Source organism: Petaurus breviceps, unplaced genomic scaffold (genome assembly GCF_028583685.1).
Source record: "Petaurus breviceps papuanus isolate PSGF00001 unplaced genomic scaffold, PetGlider_PUasm1.0 187, whole genome shotgun sequence".
Classification (NCBI taxonomy): domain Eukaryota; kingdom Metazoa; phylum Chordata; class Mammalia; order Diprotodontia; family Petauridae; genus Petaurus; species Petaurus breviceps.
The window spans coordinates 10,203,470-10,224,615 of record NW_027185799.1 but is presented as its reverse complement, the minus strand read 5'-3'; the positions used below and the strand labels follow the sequence as shown (position 1 = coordinate 10,224,615).

General features: G+C 37.6%; 1 protein-coding gene across 3 annotated transcripts in view; it reads left to right on the top strand.

Annotated features, from left to right (window-relative positions):
- The first annotated feature begins 860 nt into the window (after positions 1-860).
- The window catches only part of FKTN (fukutin), a 74,746-nt gene continuing 54,460 nt past the window's right edge, over positions 861-21,146 (top strand). For 2 of the 3 annotated variants that reach the window (XM_069090645.1, XM_069090646.1), the window contains exons 1-2: positions 861-996; positions 7,845-8,031. In XM_069090645.1, the coding sequence (XP_068946746.1) occupies positions 7,927-8,031 (105 nt within the window). In that variant the 5' untranslated portion in view covers positions 861-996; positions 7,845-7,926. The remainder of the gene's footprint in view (positions 997-7,844; positions 8,032-21,146) is intronic. The other variant, XM_069090647.1, reaches the window with a different exon arrangement.

Sequence of the window (21,146 nt, the reverse complement as noted above, 5' to 3'; positions counted from 1 at the left end):
TTGACTGACAAACAAAATAAGTGGAATAAGGAGAACAAGTCACTTTTACTACTATAAAGAAAAAAAACACCAAAGCTTTGAAACTCTAATCAATGCAGTGACTTCAGAGGACTTTGACACAAGTCTTGACCATCAGCAGAGAGGCATAGGACTGGAAAGTAGTGCATATTTTCAAACGTGGCCAACATATAGATATGTTTTGCTTAATTGTAATTATTTATTACTAGGGATTATTTATGGTAGGTGGGGCAGAGAAGGGAAGAGTTGTTGAGAAGTGAGTTATGTAATAAAACATAAATTAAAAATTTAAATATGCATATATGATAAGACAAATATATACATATGTGTATATATGCATATACATTTGTTTCTGTATCTATTTACATCTACTTCTGCTATCTTTATCAATACCCATAGGCCCAAGCCAACTGGTAGCACTTATATTCCTGACTAAAGCACAAACTCATGGAAGGTAAGGAGCCGCCTTATTCATTTTTGGAAAATTTTCCTTTTGAAAACACATAGTAGAAGTTTAACCGACACTTATTGAATCATTGGGAAGCATGGTTTTGTTTCTTCTTTGCCTCCTAAGGGTCTGTTCTGGGAGGCTCCATTTCTCTAACTCCTTTGCCGTTGTTATCCCTGCCGGGTTTGAGTCGGACTGGAAGACGACCTCTAAGGCCCGCTGGTTCTCGGATTCTATCGGACCCCAACAAACACCCCATCTCCAATAGAGCAGATTGTGGTTGTGAAACAATGGACTGAAGGAGGACGGGAACGCCTAGCCACACTCCGGTCCGCCACGCCCACATTTGGACAGCTCCTGAAGCCAGCGAAGATCTTGGTCCGGAGACACAGGCGGGAGGGCGGGGCCTATTGGTCCCGCCTCCTCCGTGTACGACTGCAGCCTTCCCTAACGCCAGCGGCGTGTGCCGTAAAGCAAACCCACCGCCCTTGTCTCGCCGCCGCTGCCGCTCTCTGCAGCGCGCTCTGCAGGTAAGCCCCTTACTGGCCGCTGACCACTGGGCCTGTTAGCCGGGGGCGCCCGTTTTTCTCTCTTCAGCGCCCCCCGTGGGCCTCTGGCGCTTGTCTTCAAGGATCTCCAAGCGCGAGGGGGGGGGGGGGGGCGGGATCCCCAGGACCCAGTGGCCCCAACCCCCCCTCCCCGCCTTAAGGCCCCCAGGGCAGGCCCGGCTCCTGAGGTGTCCCTCTGGCCTGGTATCGCGATCCTCCGCTTGTCCCCCTGGCACGTCCCTTTGTGCCCTGTGCCCCTCCCCCGTTATCCCTCCCTTACCCCCTCACCCCATCGGCCCCTTCTGCTCCTTCCACCTCGCCTTTTTAGTATCCATCGCTTGGAAATCCGACTTTCTTTACAGCCCTCTAAGGGGTGACGGGGTGGGGGGGGAGACGGGGGGAGAGGCGGGGGGCGGGCACCATCTCTATACATGAAGAAACGGTTTAGATTTTGGATTTCTCCTCCATTTGCACACGCGCGCGCGCGCACACACACACACACACCCCTTTTGTTTTGCTTTTTAATTTTTAAACATACATTTATAAATCGTCCAGCCAAGCTCGCTTCCGACGTCTCTTGGTCTTATGGCTGTGACTCTGGCCGCAGCTGAGGGCCGAGCTCAGGAAAAGGCTCAGGCCGGAGAGACCTGTAGGATAACTTCCGGCGCTAGACTGGCTGCCGCCCGAGGGAGTGTGTGAGGCGGCGCCTCACGTGTGATGGGTGCTTTCTCCTGGCCGGGGCCTGAAGGAAAAAAATTAAGTGGCCTCAGTGCTGAGCCAGTGGGCTTCTTCGGTAGCGCGGTAGCAGGACGGGAGCAGAGGCGACTTAAACCTAATGTAAACATTAATTTCCATGCTGTGCATGTGAGCTCCCTCTCCAGCAGCTGGCCAGGGTGGAGAAACTGAACCAGGGCGGCGTTAGCATCCTTACTGTACAATATGCAGAAGTGGTAGCTAAAGATTTAAGTGAGACAGGCTCCTGCCTTCAGGGAGTTTTACTGTGGGGGTTGGGGTACAACATTCATAGGTAAGTAAGATTACATAAAAAATAAATCCACTTTGATTGGGAGGAGGGGGGAGTTGTAATATTTGGGGGAATTGGGAAAGCTCTCTTGAGAAATGGAGATGAGAAAGTAGCTTATTCTAGGAATGGGGGAGAGGATGTGTGTGGGGAACAGCAAGTACGCTGGTTTGACTGCAGCATAGAGTGAATGAAGGAGAGTAATGTTTAATCAGCCTAGATTGTCAAGGTCTTTAAAGGTTTGGATTTTGTCCTAAAAGGCAAATGGGGGAGGGGAGGTGTCACCAAATTGTCAAGCAGAGTGGCTACATGTCACAGTTTTTCATCTGTCTTAGGCATTATTCAGCCAAACTTTGGGACATATGGGGATAATTAGGTTGCAGATGATTTAAAACTCACAAGAAGCCCTTAGTCTTGGAGTCCTCAAAGAGAAACAGGTTAAATGAACTAAGGCCTGCTTTTTTGGAGAATCTTATGTAAAACAATATGAAGAAGGTGAATAATTCTTTGGACTTGATGAGCTGTTTATTCCTGTGTGAGCTGTTGCTTATTGACCTGAGTTACATCCCTGTGGGTGGGGACTTAGAAAGTGGAAGCTGCATTTTCTTGCTGAAAGTTTATTTATGTGTTTGTTGAGTGTTCATATTAGTAAAAATGTTTTTAAAATTATTTGCCTCATTGATTTAACTTTTTTAGATTATAGACATACATTTGGGGCTAGCTTGCACCAGGCCTAAGAAAGCAGTTATATGAGGATATCTTATAGAAGGCAGAGACTGGATGTAAAGAGACCAATTAGGAAGCTATTGCAATCAATCAGCCAGGTGAGAAGTACTCAATTAAGACAGGTGTGTAGAGGAGAGGATAGATGTAAAAAATATTAAAGTAGAATAGACAACTGATTGGGATTGGGGGATGAAGGATGATTTGAGAATGATTCGTGAAACAGGATGACTGGAAGAATTGTGTACCTTGAACAAAAATGGGGAAATTGAGAAGAGTGAGTTTGGAGGAAGAGAAATGTGGATTCTCATTTGGATATGATGAGTTTGAGGATGCTCCACAGTTGATTGGAGATTAGATAGTAGAATTGAGGAGATAGATGAGGGTTGAATGTGTACATTTGGGAGTCACCTTCATAGACTTAAAAGTTGAATCCACAAGAACTGATAAAATTCTAGAGAGAGAAAGAAACTTTTGAGAAGTGGAGAAGGTAGAGGACAAAGCCCTGGGGTATACCCACATGTAGGGGTCAGGACGTGGATGGTGAACCTACAGAGGAAACCAAGAAGTAATGGTCACAATCCTGGTGCAAAAAAAGTCCCAAATGGTCAGAGTAGACAGAGAAAGCTAGGTAGTGGTCAGCAATGTCAGATATTGCTGAAGGGTCAAGAAGTGTGAGATCTGAGAGAAAGCTGTTGGTGACAGAGCAGTTTCAGTCAAGTGGAAATAATTGAATGTGTGTTTTAGAGGATGAAAACTCAAGAGAGATTCTACAAAGTGCTTAAATAGGATTTTCCAAACTTAGGTTAATTTTTCTGCAGTTCTTGATGACTTCATTCCAAGGATGCATTTGGAGAGATAGGCAAAAATTATGGTTTAGGTTTAAGAAATGAAAGATACTAAAAGCTTCATGCTTTCACATCATACTTTAAGAATATAGTTATAAGGCAATAGATATGCTGAACACTGAAGAAGAACATAAAAATGAAATCTAATGTATTTTAACCATCATAAATGACTGGTTTCTGCTTTATGAATCAGGGCTTTTTAAAATTTAGTTAGATCATTGCCTTGTTAGAGCAAAATTCTGAAACAGTGTTGAAGGTGAGAGAAGAACCAGCATTCAATAATGGTAGCTTCAAATTGGCATAGTTAAAGAAATTATTAATGCTGAAAAGTAGGAAATGGAAAAACAAAAACTATCTTGATACTGGTAATGAGACTGCCTGCCGACTTTTCCCCCATCAGTTGTAACAAGCTTTTTGAAAGGGATATCCACTTTCTTACACTATAATATGTGGACTTTTGGTGGGATGTTCTGTCTGTACTCTTCCATCAAGAATCTGTTATGGAGCTTGAAAGAAGGAAGATATTAATAAGCTCTCTACCTGAACTTTTCCCATGAGAAAGTACAAATATCATTAAGGAAAATGATGATGGTATGAACAGCCAAATGAAACCAAGTGTATATGGAGAAAATCTGTGCTGGAGATGATAGGGTTTTGAGGGCACTGATCTTGGGAAGAGAGTAATCTAACAGATAATATTAATACTGTCCATGATTTTTTCCCAATGAATAAAAGTAATAGGGAGGACATGAGTAATATAAAAATAATACTGACTTTCTCATTGCAAATCTTTTTCAGGATAACCTTCATATATCAAAAACATCTGATGAAAAATGATAAGGAAATAGGTAGACTTTTGTAAATGATTTTTGATAGCAAACTTCATTTTTATGCATTCACACTTGGAGAAAGGTGCTGAAAAAACAAGATCTTGCTATGTTTTTTGCTGGGTCTTTTTAAAAATTACTTTATAGAGTAGAACTCAGCCTTAAGGACTCTCCTCCAATAGGAAATCTTCCAGAGAAGATTTGTACATTTTGAGCAGGAGGATCCTTTAAAATTCATCTAGTCCAAACTCTTCTTTTTGAATTTGAAGAACTGAGGCTCAAAGGGAGGTTAAGTGATTTGCCCAATGCTATAGACGCATAAGCAGCAGAACTAGAACTGGAACTTAGATTTCTTACGTCTAATCTAGCACTCTTTCTATCCTACCATGTTGTCCAAGGGCTTCTCTGTTATCTGCTTAATGCCAAAGAGTGAAAAAAAAAAAAAGAGGAAGACCACTGGCTTCTTGGTGGACTCTTGATGAAAGATTTACAGCAGGACATGGGCAAGAGTTGCACAAAGAGCTATGGATGGTTTATAATCTGCACTGTTGGCAGTAATACTGGCATCAGTAAGCTCATGGATCCGTTAAAGCATTAAGTATACATTTAAATACTTGTATATCTGTGTATCCAGTAATTCATTAACAATATCTAGTTCTGCTTTTCAACTTCCTTTGCTTCTATAGTTGTTCAGAAATAGCAGCAAATTTATGCAATTAGGTGCATCTCCTTTCTTAACTCATATGTAATGAAAAGAGCATTGGATTTGGAGTCAGGAGACCTAGGGTCTAGTTCTGTCTGGGATACATACTAGTTATTGAACTTTTCTGACCCACAGTTTCCTTATCAGATGGGGATGGTGATTCTTGCAAGGATATTATAAAGAAAATACTTTGTAAGCAAGTACTTACTGTCCAGTGAACATGTCATGCTTGCCTCTGCCTTCCAGCCTTTTCTCTTGAAGATCCCTCTATTCTTCTCCATTGGCCCAAACCCTCACTATCCTTCAAAGTCTGACTTAAGCCACACTAAATCTCATTGAACTTCTCTCTGAACTGCTACAGCATTTCTAGTTTGTCAACAACTCAGTACTCTGCTGTCATTTAAGCCATTATTCCATATATAGTCTGTGTTAATATTATCTTTCCAACTAGATGATAAGCTGCTTGAGACCAGGGTTCATTTTTTATACTGAGGCAGTTATGAAAGAGTAAAAATATTATTTAGAGTCAGAATACATAGATTTCAATTTTGCTTCTTTTGACCAGCAAGCACTGTGACCTTTCACAAGTAATAACAATAATTATATATAGTTTGTATATATAGTAAAGTAAAAATAATTTATATAGTTTGCAAAGCATTTTACAAATATCTCATTTTATCCCTACAACAACTGTGGGAGGTAGGTGCTATTATTTTCTGTTTTATAGTTGAGAAAAATAAGGCAAGGGGCGGTTAAGTGGTGCAGTGAATAGAGCACCAGCCCTGGAGTTAGGAGGACCTGAGTTCAAATCCAGCCTTAGACACTTAACACAAAAAAACTAGCCATGTGACCTTGGGCAAGTCACTTAACCCCAAATTGCCCTCCAAAAAAAAGCAAAAAAAAGAGAGAAAAATAAGGCAAACAGGTTAAGTGATTTGCTGAGTGTTTTGTAGCTAGTAAGTGTCTGAAATCATATTTGAACCCAGGTCTCCCTGACTTAAAGTCTAGGAAAGTAATTTAACTTCTTGTGCCCCAGTGTAAATACATCAACTTCTTTAGATTGTTAAGAGGATCAAATGAGCTAATAAATTTAGAGTCCATCATAAACTTCAAAGTCCATCATAAACATCATAGAGAAAAAGTTGCGGTAATTAAACTTACTGTAAGAATTTTCATTGGAAAACTGACTAGACATATAGAAGGGCTCTTCCATATTTTGTCTGAAATAGGATTTGAACTCAGGAAGAGGGGTCTTTTCAGGCCTTGCACTTTATCCACTGTGTCAAAGCACCTCTTAGCTTATTAGTTGATCCAAGTGGCCCAACATTAAATCAGACTTTTGAGCTTACTTTTAATGATAATCATTGTCATCATTTTTGTAGTGCTTTTGAGGTTTGCAAAGCATGTTTACAAATATTTCATTTTATCCTCACAACAACCCTGGGACGTAGACTCTTAATATCCACATTTTGCAGTTGGGGCAACTGAGACAGACGGATTAAGTAACTTGCCCGGTGTCATACCACTAGTAAGCATTTGAGTCATGTCTTTCTGACTTCAAATCCAGTCTTCTATCCACTGTGATACCTAGCTGCCCTAGGGAAGGGATGCCAACAGGCTTTTCAAGAGTGAGAATAACAACTAAGGCTGCCACCACCACTGAAATAAGGATTTTTCTGTTCAGAGAAGAGAATTACCAGAATACAGATACAGGCAAACAGTATGAATAAGAATAGCATTCAACTCTGAAACTAAACAAGGATTAGGAAACCTAGGATCAAATCCTGGCTTTAATACTCTTATTAGTTTGTGATCATGGATAAATCAATTTGAACTTTTATTTTTCGTGATTGTGAAGTGGTGATGATAATACTTACATTCTCTGCCTAACAGGGTTGTATGAGGAAAGTTGTTTTTGTTTTTAAACAGACCTGAAAGTGCCATGTAAATATGAATTATTATGCTTTTGGAAACTATTTGGGGTATATTGGGTATGAGGGGATCGGTAAGAGCTTATTAAGATAATGTTAGTCTGCTGCCTGTTCTTTCTGTTTACAGGTATGTAAATAACAGCTACTCTGAGCCTCAATTTCTTCATTTGCCAGTAACACATTTAAGTATGACTTCATAATTTGCTGAATACCCTAATGAGACTATAGGCTAGGGAATTCCTAGGTGGAGAAACTTCTACCAATGCAGATCAGTAATGTTTCTTCAACTTATAGTTTAAGTGCTGCTTTGAACACCAAGAAGCCAAGTGACAGCGAAAGGAAAATGTTTAATATTAAGAAATTGTTTTGGTGGCATAGGAGTATAGGGTTAGGAATTGTATCAGATAGGTTTATAGGTGAGGGTATACGGAGGGGAGGTACCCTTTTATCTCCTATTCCCTCCAGTTCTTCTTCCCTTTTCTTCCTCTCTCTCTGTCATTTTTATTCTACTTCTCCTTATGTACTTAGGTAAGCCTCTTCTCCACCTATCCATATAACTTTGAATCCACCTGAAATTTAGCAAAAGGTCATAGGGAAAATATAAGCACGTGTTTTCCGAGGCAAGGGTATATGTACTACCTATAGGGAGCGAGAGGTGATTTAGGGTAATAGTAATTCTATCACATTCCAAAGACCCTTAACTTATTGCCACTTGCTAGTTGTTAGAGGTGAAAGATCTCATGTAAATGTTCTTTAGATATATTATTTTGTTCACAGAAAGCAAGACTGTCGACTAATAGAAAATGATGAAAAAGATTGAATTATTTTCGAATGACAATCCAATGAACCCTGAAGACAAATGAGTAAAATCAATAAAAACGTGATTTTGGCTCTTTTAACTCTGACAAGTTCAGTGTTTCTACTATTTCAGTTATACTACTACAAGCACTATTTATCTACAAAGGTAACTTTTTTTATTCTTCTTTTCTCTATTGGAGACAATCTAATTGTGTGATTTTGCAGTCTGAGAACAGCAAGCCTATTGTCTTTGTAGTATTACAAAATTAGCTGTAGTTTAAAAAAAATCTTTGTAAAGGTACTTTGAATCAGTTTCTTAATAGGTTAATACAGATTTTGAGATTTTCTACCTGATAAAAACTTTTAGATGTTGGTTTGGTTATACAATATCAAAAGGTGCTAATAAGTTTCTATAGAGTTAAATGTACTGAACTGTCTGATGTTGACCCAGGGTATTTGAAGATTTGAGATTCTTTTATAGAGATTTCTTTGACTTTAAGTAACCCTATTTAAGAAAATAATTGAATTTACATAATTGATGAGGTAGAGAGTGAATCTGTTTGCATAACCTAATAAAAAAATTTTTCAGGTTGAAATATTAGATATTAGATGACATCACATACTGGTGAAATGTGATACTGCAGACCACTTTTATTAGCTGTCCTAATTATTTCATCAGTAGAAGTTGCTCTAGGAAAAGCTTTTATAATTCAGAAGGAAAATCATAAAGTTGGAAAGGTACTATGGATTTCTGAGCAGCAGGTATAATTTTTCTGGCATACTTGACAGTCCAGAAAGCTTGTCAGGTATCTTAATTTATTCCTTGCTTAAGTATTTCACTTCAGTAGGTGGCGCAGTAAATAGAGCACCGGCCCTGGAGTCAGGAGGACCTGAGTTGCGGCCTCAGACACAACACAAAAACTAGCAGTGTGACCTTGGGCAAATCACTTAACCCCAATTGCCCTCCAAAAAACAAAAACAAAAAGTTTCAATTCAGGTTGTTGGGGGTATTTTTTCCCCATTAGACTATATCTTAAATTTTGCTGTAGAAAAATAAAATCTATCTTACAACTAAGTTTTCTAAATATCTGTGACATGCCTTCTGCTTTGTTTAAAAGGGCCATAACCATTGCAACTGAAAATATTTTTAAAGTAAAGGTTTTTTATTGTAAATTTACTTTTTTATGGACTTAAATCTCATCAGGCATGAACATTTAAGCGTACAAAGAACAACACAAAAACAGCACTGTGAAATCTTAATATGGACAGTTTGGGTTGTTGTTAAAGGGTATGTTGTTAAACGCAAGAGTAATAAAACTGCCCTTCTTGTTTGTCCACTTCTAAACTTCCTTTTCCCTATCTTTTTAATGTTTCATTGATACTTTTTTCTTATTTTTCACATCATGGTTGCTACCCACCAAATATCTCCCTCCACCCAAAAACAGTTCCTCCCAATAAGTATAGTCAGGCAAAACAAATCCTCACATTAGCCATGTATGGAAATATGTCTCCTTCTGTCTCTCTAATTCATCATCTATCTACATAAAAAAGTGGGAAGCATCCTCCATCATAAGTCTTCTGAGCTTTGAGCCATTTTATTGATCAGAATTCTAAAGTTTTTCAAGGTTATTTAAGTTACTGTAGTCATACAAATTGTTCTCTTTGTTCATATCAGTCTTCCTAGGATTCAGATTTTTCTGAATCTGCAGCATAATATTCCAATGCATTCATACTATATGTAGCAACCCTTTGAAATAAATCCTCTGCCCCCAATTCACACTCTTGGGTTGGACCCCTTGACAGCTGTCCCAGTTTCAAGGCTCTTTTGGTTCCCTACTCTTAAAACTATAGCTCAGGAGCATCCACTGATGTATTTACTTTTAATAGTCAGTCAAAGGCCATAATTCAAAGCAAAGGTGTTTACTAAAATGATATGGTAAGAATAGTACTACAAAATATTTCATAAATCTAGGGTATTTCTTTCTTCATTGATGTCCACATGCTGCTTGCTTCCCCTGGGCACAGTGCCTTTTCTGGGTATGTTTTTCTGCACTGCCAGGGCTGATTCTATACCTACTTTCTCTCTTACCAGTACAGTTGATCCGTGGTAAAATACCATTGCTGAAGCAGGCAGAGAAAAGTCCTTTCCTCTTCCCTTCCCCCACTTTATTGCATTCTGGAAAAGATATAAGGAATAGGGTAAAGAGTATTCCCTCTCAAAAGGTAGCTTCTTCCACCAGAGCTGGCTCTTTTTTTGGGATTGAACATGATGTTTTTGACTGACTTTAGAGGTCGTAAGCTTGTTTTTTAAAGGTTATTAGGGGAGTAGTTGATTTTTTTTTTTAGCTAATGGATTCTATAATTCCATCCAGTTTGAGAAAACTCACAACTTTTATAAATTTTCACAAAGTTTTTATTTAGATTTTTTTTATTATGAACTTCATTTTCAACACACTTCAAGATTCAAAAAATATGAGAGGATTGATTACATAAGAAACTTTGAACTTCTATTACATAGTATATAAAAAAACCTCTACCTCACTTAATTCCATTCACATGTACATCAAGATATCACCCCATAATGTCTTTGGTCCTCTTCAAAAAAGCGAAGGATGAACAACAATACAAAAATATACAATTTAAGAAGATAGTGACAAAATTGCTCTGTCTTCCATTTTTTGTTTCTCTTCTTCCCTTCTGTGCATTTTAAAAATCTTTTTGATATTCCTCCCCCCAAAACCCTGCATTTATCACCCTCTCCTAGCCCACCTTCCCCCAAGTAGAAGCCCTCCCTTGTAATAAATATGTATAGTTAAGCAAAATAAATCAACACATTGGCCATGCCTAAGAATTACATTATGTCTTATTCTGTCCCTCTGGTCATTAAGTTTCTGCCAAGAGGCAGGAGATAAGTTTCATGATCAGTCTGTTGAAGCCCTGATTTGTTCCTGTCTCTCCTTTGGTTGGATTTCTGAGGTTATTCAGCATTGTTTCCCATCATGTTATTATTATCGTCATCTTGTAAATTATTCTTCTGGTTCTGTTCACTTTGTCAGTTTATATGAATGTTCCCATCTGAGTCCATCATATTCATAATTTCTTATGGCAAAATAACATTTAGTCATATATCATATTTTGTTCGATTTTCTCCAAGTGATGAGCATCTCATTTGTTTCCATTCCTTTGTCACAAGAAAAAGTACTACTATCAACATCCTTATACATATGAGTCCTTTCTCTCCTTCACCTTGGAATATTTGCCTTCTACTAACTATTGCTTGATCAAGGAGTATTTACAGTTAATGTCTTTGGGGTGTAGTTCTACATTGTTTTCCTGAGTTGTTATAATTTACAACTCTAATTGTTTATAATTTGGAGCATTTTTATATGGTTGTTAATAACATGTATTTCTTCTTTTGAAAACTGCTAGTTCTTGTCCTTTGACCATTTATCTATTGAGTAGTAATTTAATTGAGATTTAGATAGGGTTTCAGTTGCTTTCTTTATATTATATATTATTTGAAGCCTGTAATTTCTGCACTAATTTTTTTTTTTTTTACCATTAACAGTAGGTAAAAGAAGTGCTGAAATCAATTTTGTGTTACAGTGGAAAATGTTGAAAGCAAAAATAGTAAATTATACTAAATCAAAATGTTATGTTTTACAGCTTAATTTTTAGCAGTATTTTAGTGTTTTAAAGGACCACTGCTAGAATGTCAGTATTGATATTTTAACAATTTTAAGATATTTTAAAATATTTAAAAGTAGGACAAGTGATAACCTGAGGTTACACCTGTATTGATCAGAAATAAAGTCCTTTCTTTATAGAGCACTTCTTTCAGATTAAAGCCCCATAATTTGCTGCCTTTTTGTAAGTGGCAGGTTTGTTATTACTTCTTTTTTCAGCTCTATGTTTTTTTAGTTAAAATTCAAAAATCTGCTTATGTGCAATGTTTTTCAATTTATGCTTTGGAAAATCATAGGCTTACCAATATTTTCCCATTCAAGTGAAAGTGCAGAAGCTTGTTGCTTGAATTGTGTTTGATGGCAGATAATTATATGTGAAATAAAAAAATAGTCGAGGAAATAGTTCCATAGGGAAAGGAGTACATAATGATATCTTTGAGTTTAAAAACTTATTTTATATCAATTCCTGAATTGTACTTCTTCATTGCTGTGACTCATGATCACCACATTTTAGAAGAATAAAATTTTCAGGTAACCCCAAAGGGCCTGGCATATATAAAGGGTGGCAGCATATTACCAGTAATAACTTGTACATGAAAAGTAGTGTAAAAGACCTCATCAGTAATATGAGTGATCAGAAGAGGAGAGCTGATTACATAAAGAATGATACATGTTCAGCCTAAGTTCCACGGTGTTATCTATAGAGTATTTAAAAGAATTTGACAAGGCAACTAGTAGGTTGAGTGTTTCTGTGGAGGATTTACTGGAAGAAGTGAGCAAGAATTTTGGGAAGGAATAAGGGAAGACTATGGAAAGGTATAAATCACTTCTTATCTGTACTGGTAAGAGTCTCACTATATCAGGAATACCTACATTTAGATAATTAATCCATTAAAATATATATTTTTTAAAGCAATCAGGGTTAAGTAACTTGCTCAAGGTTACATGGCCAGTAATTTCTGGGTGTGGTGCTGAGTATCTAAGCCCAGATTTGATCCCCAGGTCATCCCAACACTGGGGCCAGTGCTCTTACTCGCTGAGCCACCTGGCTGCCCCAGTCCATTAAAATGTTAAAGAATTTTATTGGATAAATGTGAAAAACATTTATTGAAGGTAATTATGGAGAGAAGAGGACACATAATCAAATTGATAGCTTAGTATAGTAGGCAAAGTATTACAAGTCAGTCAGTTAAGCTCTGTTTCATCAACCTGTTTCATCATCTGTAAAATAGGGATGATATCTCCCTGACAAGGTCTACCTGACAGGATCAAATGAGATAATATATGTAAAGTGCTTTACAAATTTTAAAGTCATACATATGTGGACTGTTATTAATTAAGATTCAATAGGTAATATATCCAGAAATGCTCTTTCAAACACCTATATTTCAGTAACCACCTGTGGTATCCCAGTTTTAAGAAATAATCAGTTGGGGTGGCTAGATGGCACAGTGAATAGAGCACAGGCCCTGGAGTCAGGAGGACCTGAGTTCAGATTTGGCCTCAGACACTTAACATTTACTAGCCTTGTGACCTTGGGCAAGCCACTTAACCCCAATTGCCCTCCAAAAACAAACAACAACAAAAAAGAAATAATCAGTTTTCTGTTCTTTTTCTCTCTTTGCCTAGACTGTTTTGTTTTTGAATTATTATTCAGGTCCAGACTGAATATGTTTTTTGCTAGAATGTAAGCTCCTTTTGAGTTAGGGATTGTTTTTATATATATTTTATCCCCATGAATTAAAAAACGCCTTTTGATTGATTTGTTCCCCCACTGACCTTTAAGATGGCATTCTGGTTTTTGTTTTTTTGGTTGTTTTTTTTTTTTTTTTTTTGCTTTTTGGAGGGGGAGGAAGGGCAATTGGGGTTAAGTGACTTGCCCAAGATCACACAGCTAGTTTTGTGTAAGTGTCTGAAGCTGGATTTGAACTCGGGTCCTCCTGACTCCAGGGCTGGTGCTCTATTTACTGCACCACCTAGCCACCCCTTAAGATGGCATTCTTGTCTCTTCCTTTCAAAATGTAAACACAAGGGGCGGCCAGGTGGCTCAAAGAGTAAGAGCACCGGCTCCAGTGTTGGGATGACCTGGAGATCGAATCCCGGGCTCAGACACTCAGCACCACACCCAGAAATAACTGGCTGTGTAACCTTGAGCAAGTTACTTAACCCCGATTGCTTAAAAAAAAAATGTAAACACTAAATAGCGGTCATTTATACACATTTTATATATGTGTAGTTATGCAAAACATTTCCATAGTAGTTAAATTGTAAAAGACTAACTATATTTCCCTCCATCCTATCCTACCTCCCAATTATTCTATTTTCTCCTTTGACCCTGTCCCTTTGCAAAAGTATTTGCTTCTAACTACTGTCTCCCCCAATTTGCCCTTTCTTCTATCATCCCCCCTCTTATCCCCTTTTCCCTCTATTTTCCTGTAGAGTAAGATACCCAATTGAATGTGTATGTTATTCCCTCCTTAAGCCAAATTCAGTGAGAGTAAGATTGTCTGATTCCCTTTCACCTTCCTGCTCTTCCCCTCCATTGTAAGTTTTCTCTTGCCTTTTTTTATATGAGATAATTTACCCTATTCTATCTCTCCCTATCTCCTCTCATTATATTCCTCTCTCACCTCTTAATTTTATTTTTTAGGTATCATCCCTTCATATTCAATTCATCCTTGGGCAGCTAGGTGGCTCAGTGAGTAAAGTGCCAGACCTGGAGTCAGGAGGAGTTTGGTTCTGGCCTCGGACATTTAACACCCACCCACAAAAAAACTAGCCGTGTAACCTTGGTCAAGTTAATTAACCCCAATTGCCCACCAAAAGGCAAAAAAACCAAAACAAAACCATGTTCAACTCATCCTGTGCCCTTTGTCTATGTATATATGTACATACCGTGTTTCCCCGATAATAAGACACTGTCTTATTAATTTTTTTGGAAAGAAAAACACCAGAGGGCTTATTTTCAGGGGAGGGCTTATGTTGTCCTGCCTCAGCTCTCCTCCGCAGCACTGCTCTCAATGGCGCCAGCAAGCAAATCACTGGGGAAGAACAGGATGACGCGCTCACTGCTGCAGCTCTGATTGGATGCAGCTCGGAGCGCGGTGTGCGTTTCACCCGGGGGGGGGGAACGGTGCATACAGAGGGTACCGTAATGTAGCGTGTAGCACAGGGGGTCACCTTCACTCCAGTAGCTATCTCAATAAGGCTTATTTTCGGGGGAGGGCTTATTTTAGAGGAATCTTACACAGTAAGGGGAGGGCTTATTTTTGGGATAGGTCTTATTGTCGGGGAAACACGGTACATATGACCACACTCACATATATATTTGTATACACATATACCCTCTTACACATACATACATACATATATGTATATATATATACACACATACATACATATATATATACACACACATATATTCCCTTCAACTCTCCTCATACTGAGAGAAGTTTAATGAGTTACAATTATCATTTTTCCATCTAGGAATATAAATCAACTTTAATAAGTTCCTTATGATTTCTTTTTCCCGTTCACCTTCTCATGCTTCTCTTGCTTCTTGTATTTGAAAGTCAGATTTTCTGTTCAGCTCTGTTTTTTTCATCAAGAATGCTTTAAAATCCTCTATTTCATTGAATAATCATATTTTCGCCTGAAACATACTCAGGTTTGCTGGGTAGGTGATTTTATTCCTAGCTCCTTTGACCTCCAGAATATCATATTCCAAGCCCTTTGATCCCTTAATGCAGAAGCTGCTAGGTCTTGTGTTATCTTAATTGTGTTTCCACAATACTCAAATTGTTTCTTCCTGACTGCCTGCATTATTTTCTCCTTGACCTGGGAACTCTGGAATTTGGCTATAATATTCCTAGAAGTTTTCTTTTTGGGATCTTTTTCAAGAGGCTCTTGGTGAATTCTTTCAATTTCTATTTTTCCTTCTGGTTCAGAATATCAGGGCAGTTTTACTTGATAATTTCTTGAAAGATGGTATCTAAGCTCTTTTTTTGATCATGGCTTTCAGGTAGTCCAGTAATTTTTAAATTATCTCTCCTGGATGTATTTTCCAGGTTAGTGGTTTTTCCAATGAGATATTTCACATTGCTTTCTATTTTTTCATTTGTTTGGATCTGTTTAATAGTATCTTGATTTCTCATAAAGTCATTAGCTTCCATTTGCTCCAGTCTAATTTTGAAGGAATTATTCTCTTCACTGAGTTTTTGAAATTCCTTTTCCATCCGGCAAATTCAGCTTTTTAAGGCATCCTTCTCCCCATTGGCTGTTTGGATCTCTTTTGCCATTTGAGTGAGTCTATTTTTTTAAGATGTTATTTTCTTCAATATTTTTTGGTCTCCTTTAGCAGGCTGTTGACTAGCTTTTCATGATTTTCTTGCATCATTCTCATTTCTCTTGCAATTTTTCTTCCACTTCTCTTACTTAATATTCAAAATCCTTCTTGAGCTCCTCCATGGCCTGTAAGCAGTTCATATTTTTCTTTGAAGCTTTTGATTCAGGAGTTCTGACTTTGTTGTCTTCCTCCTGTTCCATGCTCTGATCCTTTTTGTCCCCCAAAAATGAATCTATGGTCTAATTATGTTTCTTCTGCTTGCTCATTCTTGCCAGTCAATTTCTTGACTTTTGAACTCTTTGCCTTGGTAGAACTCTGCTTCCCGAATGGAGAGAGCTTTGTCCCAAATCGCTGGGGTTTTCTCAGCTGCCAGAGCTATTAGGAAGGTTCCCCTCTCTACAGCCCCCCCAAGCTCTGGCACACTGGCCACAGACCCAGGGACCACCATCCAAGACTGCGATCCAGATCCAAGTAGGTTAAAGCAAGAGTGATTAGCTTCTGAATGGTCACTTGGTCCCCCTACAGCCTGCAGGCCAGGAGCTCTGGAAGCAGCCATGCAGCAGCAGCTGCAGCCACCATGCCTCCACCACTTCTTGCCCTAGGGACAGGAGCTGGACTGTACTCTTCTGCCCCTCTGTTCCAACAGATTTCCACACTGACCTTTTACTTTTTCTTTGGTGTTTATGGGTTGAGAAGTCAGGAAACCACCACAGCTGCTGGTGATCCACTGTCCTGAAGTCTACTCTTGATGCAGCTGGTTGGGGCCATCCTGGGCCAGAACCTTGTGGTTCTCAGCCCAGTGTGATAGACCCTTCTTGTTGACCTGCCAGGCTGCCTTCAGAGGGAAGTTTGTTTTTTCTCTCTGTCACTTGGTGGATTCTGTAGCTCTAAAATTTTTTTTAGGGTCATTTTTTTACATGTATTGGAAGTGACTGGAGCAGGAGGTTACACCAAGTTTGTGCTTCTATTCTGCCATCTTGACTCAACCCCAACTGGAGATGTTTTATCATTTTCTTTTCTTTTTAAATATTTGTTTCTCTGTAATTACATGTAAAAACAGGTTTGTTTGTTTTTTTAGCTTTTTTGTTTGTTTTGAGTCCTAGATCCTAACCCTCCCTCCTACCCTCATTCTTTCCTGAGACAGTAAATAATGTGATATAGGTTATACATGTGCAGTCAAGTAAAATTTATTTCCATATGAATCATTTTGTGCAAGAAAACTTGAAAAAGAAAAAATTTCTTTCGAAAAGAAAAGGAAGGAGAAAAAATAGTAAGCTGTGGTCTGTATTCAGATGCCATCAGTTCTTTTTCTGGAGGTGGATAGCATTTTTCCTCATGAGTCCTTTTAGACTCTCTTGAATCATTTATTGCTGAGAATAGCTAAGTCATTCACAGTTGTTCATCATACAATATTGCTGTTATGTGTATAATGTTTTGCTCGTTCTGCTTTCTTCACTCCTCATCTGTTCATATAAGTCTTTAGAGATATTTCTGAAATCACAGCTTCTTAAGCCATTCCTCAATTGATGGGCATCCCCTTAATTTTCAATTCTTAGCCATCACAAAAAGAACTGCTATAAATACCCTTTTACAAATAGGTCCCTTTCTTCACTCCCCCACTTTTTAAATCTCTTTGGGATATAGACCTAGTAATAGTATTGTTGGATCAAAAGGTATGCATAGTTTTGTAGTCCTTTGGGCATAGTTCCAAATTGTTCTCCAGAATGTTTGGATCAGTTTACAATTCTACTAGCAGTGCATTAGTTTCCCAGTTTTCCCACATCCCCTCTAACATTTTTCATTTTCTTTTTCTTTCATATTAGTCAATCTGATAGGTGTGAAGTGGTACCTCAGAGTTGTTTTTATTTGTAGTTCTCTAATCAATAGTGATTTAAAGCATTTTTATATGACTATGGATAACTTTGATTTCTTTGAACACTACCTGTTCATATCCTTTGACCATTTATCAATTGGGGAATGACATGTATTCTTATAAATTTGACTCAGTTCTCTAAATATTTGGAAAATGAGGCCTTTATCAGATACTTAAGGTAAAAATTTTTTCTCAGGTTTCTATTTCTAATTTTGGTTGCATTGGTTCATTTGTGCAGAACCTTTTTTAATATAATCAAAATTATCCATTTTACATTTCATAATGTTCTCTATCTCTTGTTTGGTCCTAAATTCTTCCCTTATTCATAAATCTGGTAAGTAACTATTCTTTGCTCTCCTAATTTACTCATGGTATCACCCTTTATGTCTAAATTTCATACCCATTTTAGCCTTATCTTGGTATATATGGTGTGAGATGTTGGTCTATACCTAGTTTCTGCCAGACTGTTTTCCAGTTTTCCCAGCAATTTTTGTCAAATAGTCCCCAAAGCTTAGATATTTGGATTTATCAAACACTAAATTCCTGTGATCATTTACTACAATGTATTGTGTACCTAGTCTGTTCCACTGATCCACCATTGTTTCTTAATAAGTACCAGATTATTTTGATTACTGCTTTTTAATAGTTTGAGATATGGTATGGCTAGGCTGTACCTCCACTTTTTTTTTCATTGATTTCCTTGATGTTTTTTGACCTTTAGCTCTTCCAGATGAATTTTGTTATGTTTTTCTAGCTCTATAAAATAATTTTTGGTAGTTTGATTGGTATGGCACTGAATTAATAGATTAGGTAGAATTATCATTTTTATTGTATTGACCTGGCCTATCTATGAACAATTAATATTTTTTCCAATTTTTAGATTGGACTTTATTTGTTGTGAAAGGTGTTTTTTAATTGTGTTCATGCAGTTCAAGTATTTCTTATTGTTTCAAGTTATTTTAAATGGAATTTCTCTTTCTTGTGCTGTTAGACGTTGCTAAAGTTGTTAATTATTTCAAGTAACTTTTTAGTTGATTCTCTAGGATTCTCCAAGCATTAGCATCATCTCATCTGCAAAGATTGATAGTTTTGTTTCCTCTTTGCCTGTTCTAATTACTTCAATTACTTTTCCTTCTCTTATTACTGTAGTAGGATATTGAATAAAAGTGGCAATAATAGGCATCCTTACTTTACCCCTGATCTTATTGGGAAAGCAGTTCTAGTATAGCCACATTACAGATAATGCTTATTGATGGTTTTAGAAAGATACAACTTTTCATTTGAAGGAAAACTCCATTTATTTTTATATTCTCTAGTGTTGGGTTTTTTTTTTTAATAAGAGTGGGTGTTCTGTTTTCTGCATCTTTTGAGAAGTCTTTTTTTTTTCCAAAGGGGAAGATTTTAAAATAGGAATTGTATATAAAATGCCAAACTAATTTTTATTTTTTTTTGTTTATTTAGTATTTTATTTTTCCCATTACATGTAAAACCAATTTTTAACATTCAGATTCTCTCCCTTCCTTCCTTCACAACCTCCCCGCATCATTGAGAAGGCAAGCAGTTTGATAAGATTATACATGTGTAGTCATGCAAAACATTTCCATAATATACACTAATTTTTAAGTAGAGATATTTGATTATTTTATTTCTCTTTACTTTTGAGATTACAGAAAACAAGATCCTAAATTTGCTGCATTGGAGAAGGCAGGGAAAAGGAAATTCATTATAATTCAACAAATACTTATTAAGTACCTAGTAAGCTCTGTGTTAAGCAGTGGGGATACAGATATAAAGACCCAGCATTGTCTCAGCTATCAAGGAGTTCAAAATTGAATTTGGAAGCAGTGCATGTCCTCAAATAAATATGCTATGAGGTAGAATGCAAGAACAGAAATGGAGAGATCTAGACATGAACCTGTGGGAAAATTTGAGAATTTGAAAACCTGTTAGTCAGCAAGCATTTATTAAGCATTTGCTATAAGTTAGGCGCTTTGAAATGCTGGGAATACAAAGAAAGACAAAAGTATGTCACATGTTCTAATGGAGGAGACAAAGTGAAAATGAAGATACACAGATAAGATATATATAAAATGTAAATGGCAGGTAATTTCAGAGAGAAGGTAGTAGCAATGTGTGGGGGAGGGAGGCTGGAGAATAGTGGGAAAGGCCTCTTACAAAGGATGGGATTGAGGTGAGTCTTGAAGTAAGCCAGGAGGAAGAGGAAGTGTGAAGGGAAAGCATTCTAGGTATGTAGGACAGCCATTGTAAATGCTAGGAGTTAGGAGATGGATTGTAATATTCAAGGAACAGTTAGTATTCCAGCATTGCTGGATCATAGAGTTTGTTGAAGGGATTAAAGTGTAAGAAGACTAGAAATGTAAAAAAAAAAACAAACCAGATTTTTAAGAGCTTTAATGCTAATCATTAGCCCTAGAAGTAATGGGGGACTACTGGACTTTATTGGTTTTAGGGGTGACATGTATAAACCTACACTTTTTTAAAAAATCACATTTAAAAAATATCATACCCAGCAAAGTCAAGTATAATCCTGGATGAAAAGAAATGGATAGTTAATGAATTGCCAGACTTTCAGGGTTTTGTTTAAAAAAAAACAACTACTGGATTTAACAGAAGATTTGACATGTAAGATCCAGGCAAAATATAAGGCATATATCAAAGACTAATTACAAGAGAATCAATAAGGGCAGACTGTTTATTCTTTCCATGAGGAAATGTAAAATGTATGTCTGAGATTGTTATTAGTAATTGGGTAGTTCAGAATAAAGATTGGGGTAGACCTGAGTATGATAGGATTCTAAAAAGTAAAACTGTTTAGGAAAAGGTAAAAAGTAATTATCTTATACAAATGAGATGTGAGAGGAAGAACTGACACAGAGGAATTAGATGGAGGAGGAAGACTGGTAGCTTTTGAACCTACTTTCATCAGGAATGCGTTTAGGAGGGAATAACAATATATATGTATATATTTAAAGGGTATAGAAGTCTTCTAAATTAAAAAAGAAATAAAAGGGGCAGCCAGGTAGCACAGTGAGTAAGAGCACCGGCTCCAGTGTCGGGATGACCTGGGGATCGAATCCAGGCTCAGACACTTAGCACCCACCCAGAAACACCTGGCCGTGTAACCTTGAGCAAGTTACTTAACCCCGATTTCTCTAAAAAAAAAAAAAGAAAGAAATAAAAGACTAAAAGAATGGGGGAGAGGATAAGGGAGGGATTTTTAGAGGGGAGGATGAGAAATTGAATAGGATAATGGGTGTGTGTAGAAGGGTGTTTAGATTAACAGGAATGGGAAGATAAGGGAGGGATCCTTGGGGCGGGGTAGGTTATGTATTAGGGCAAGGTAGCAGGTAGAAGTA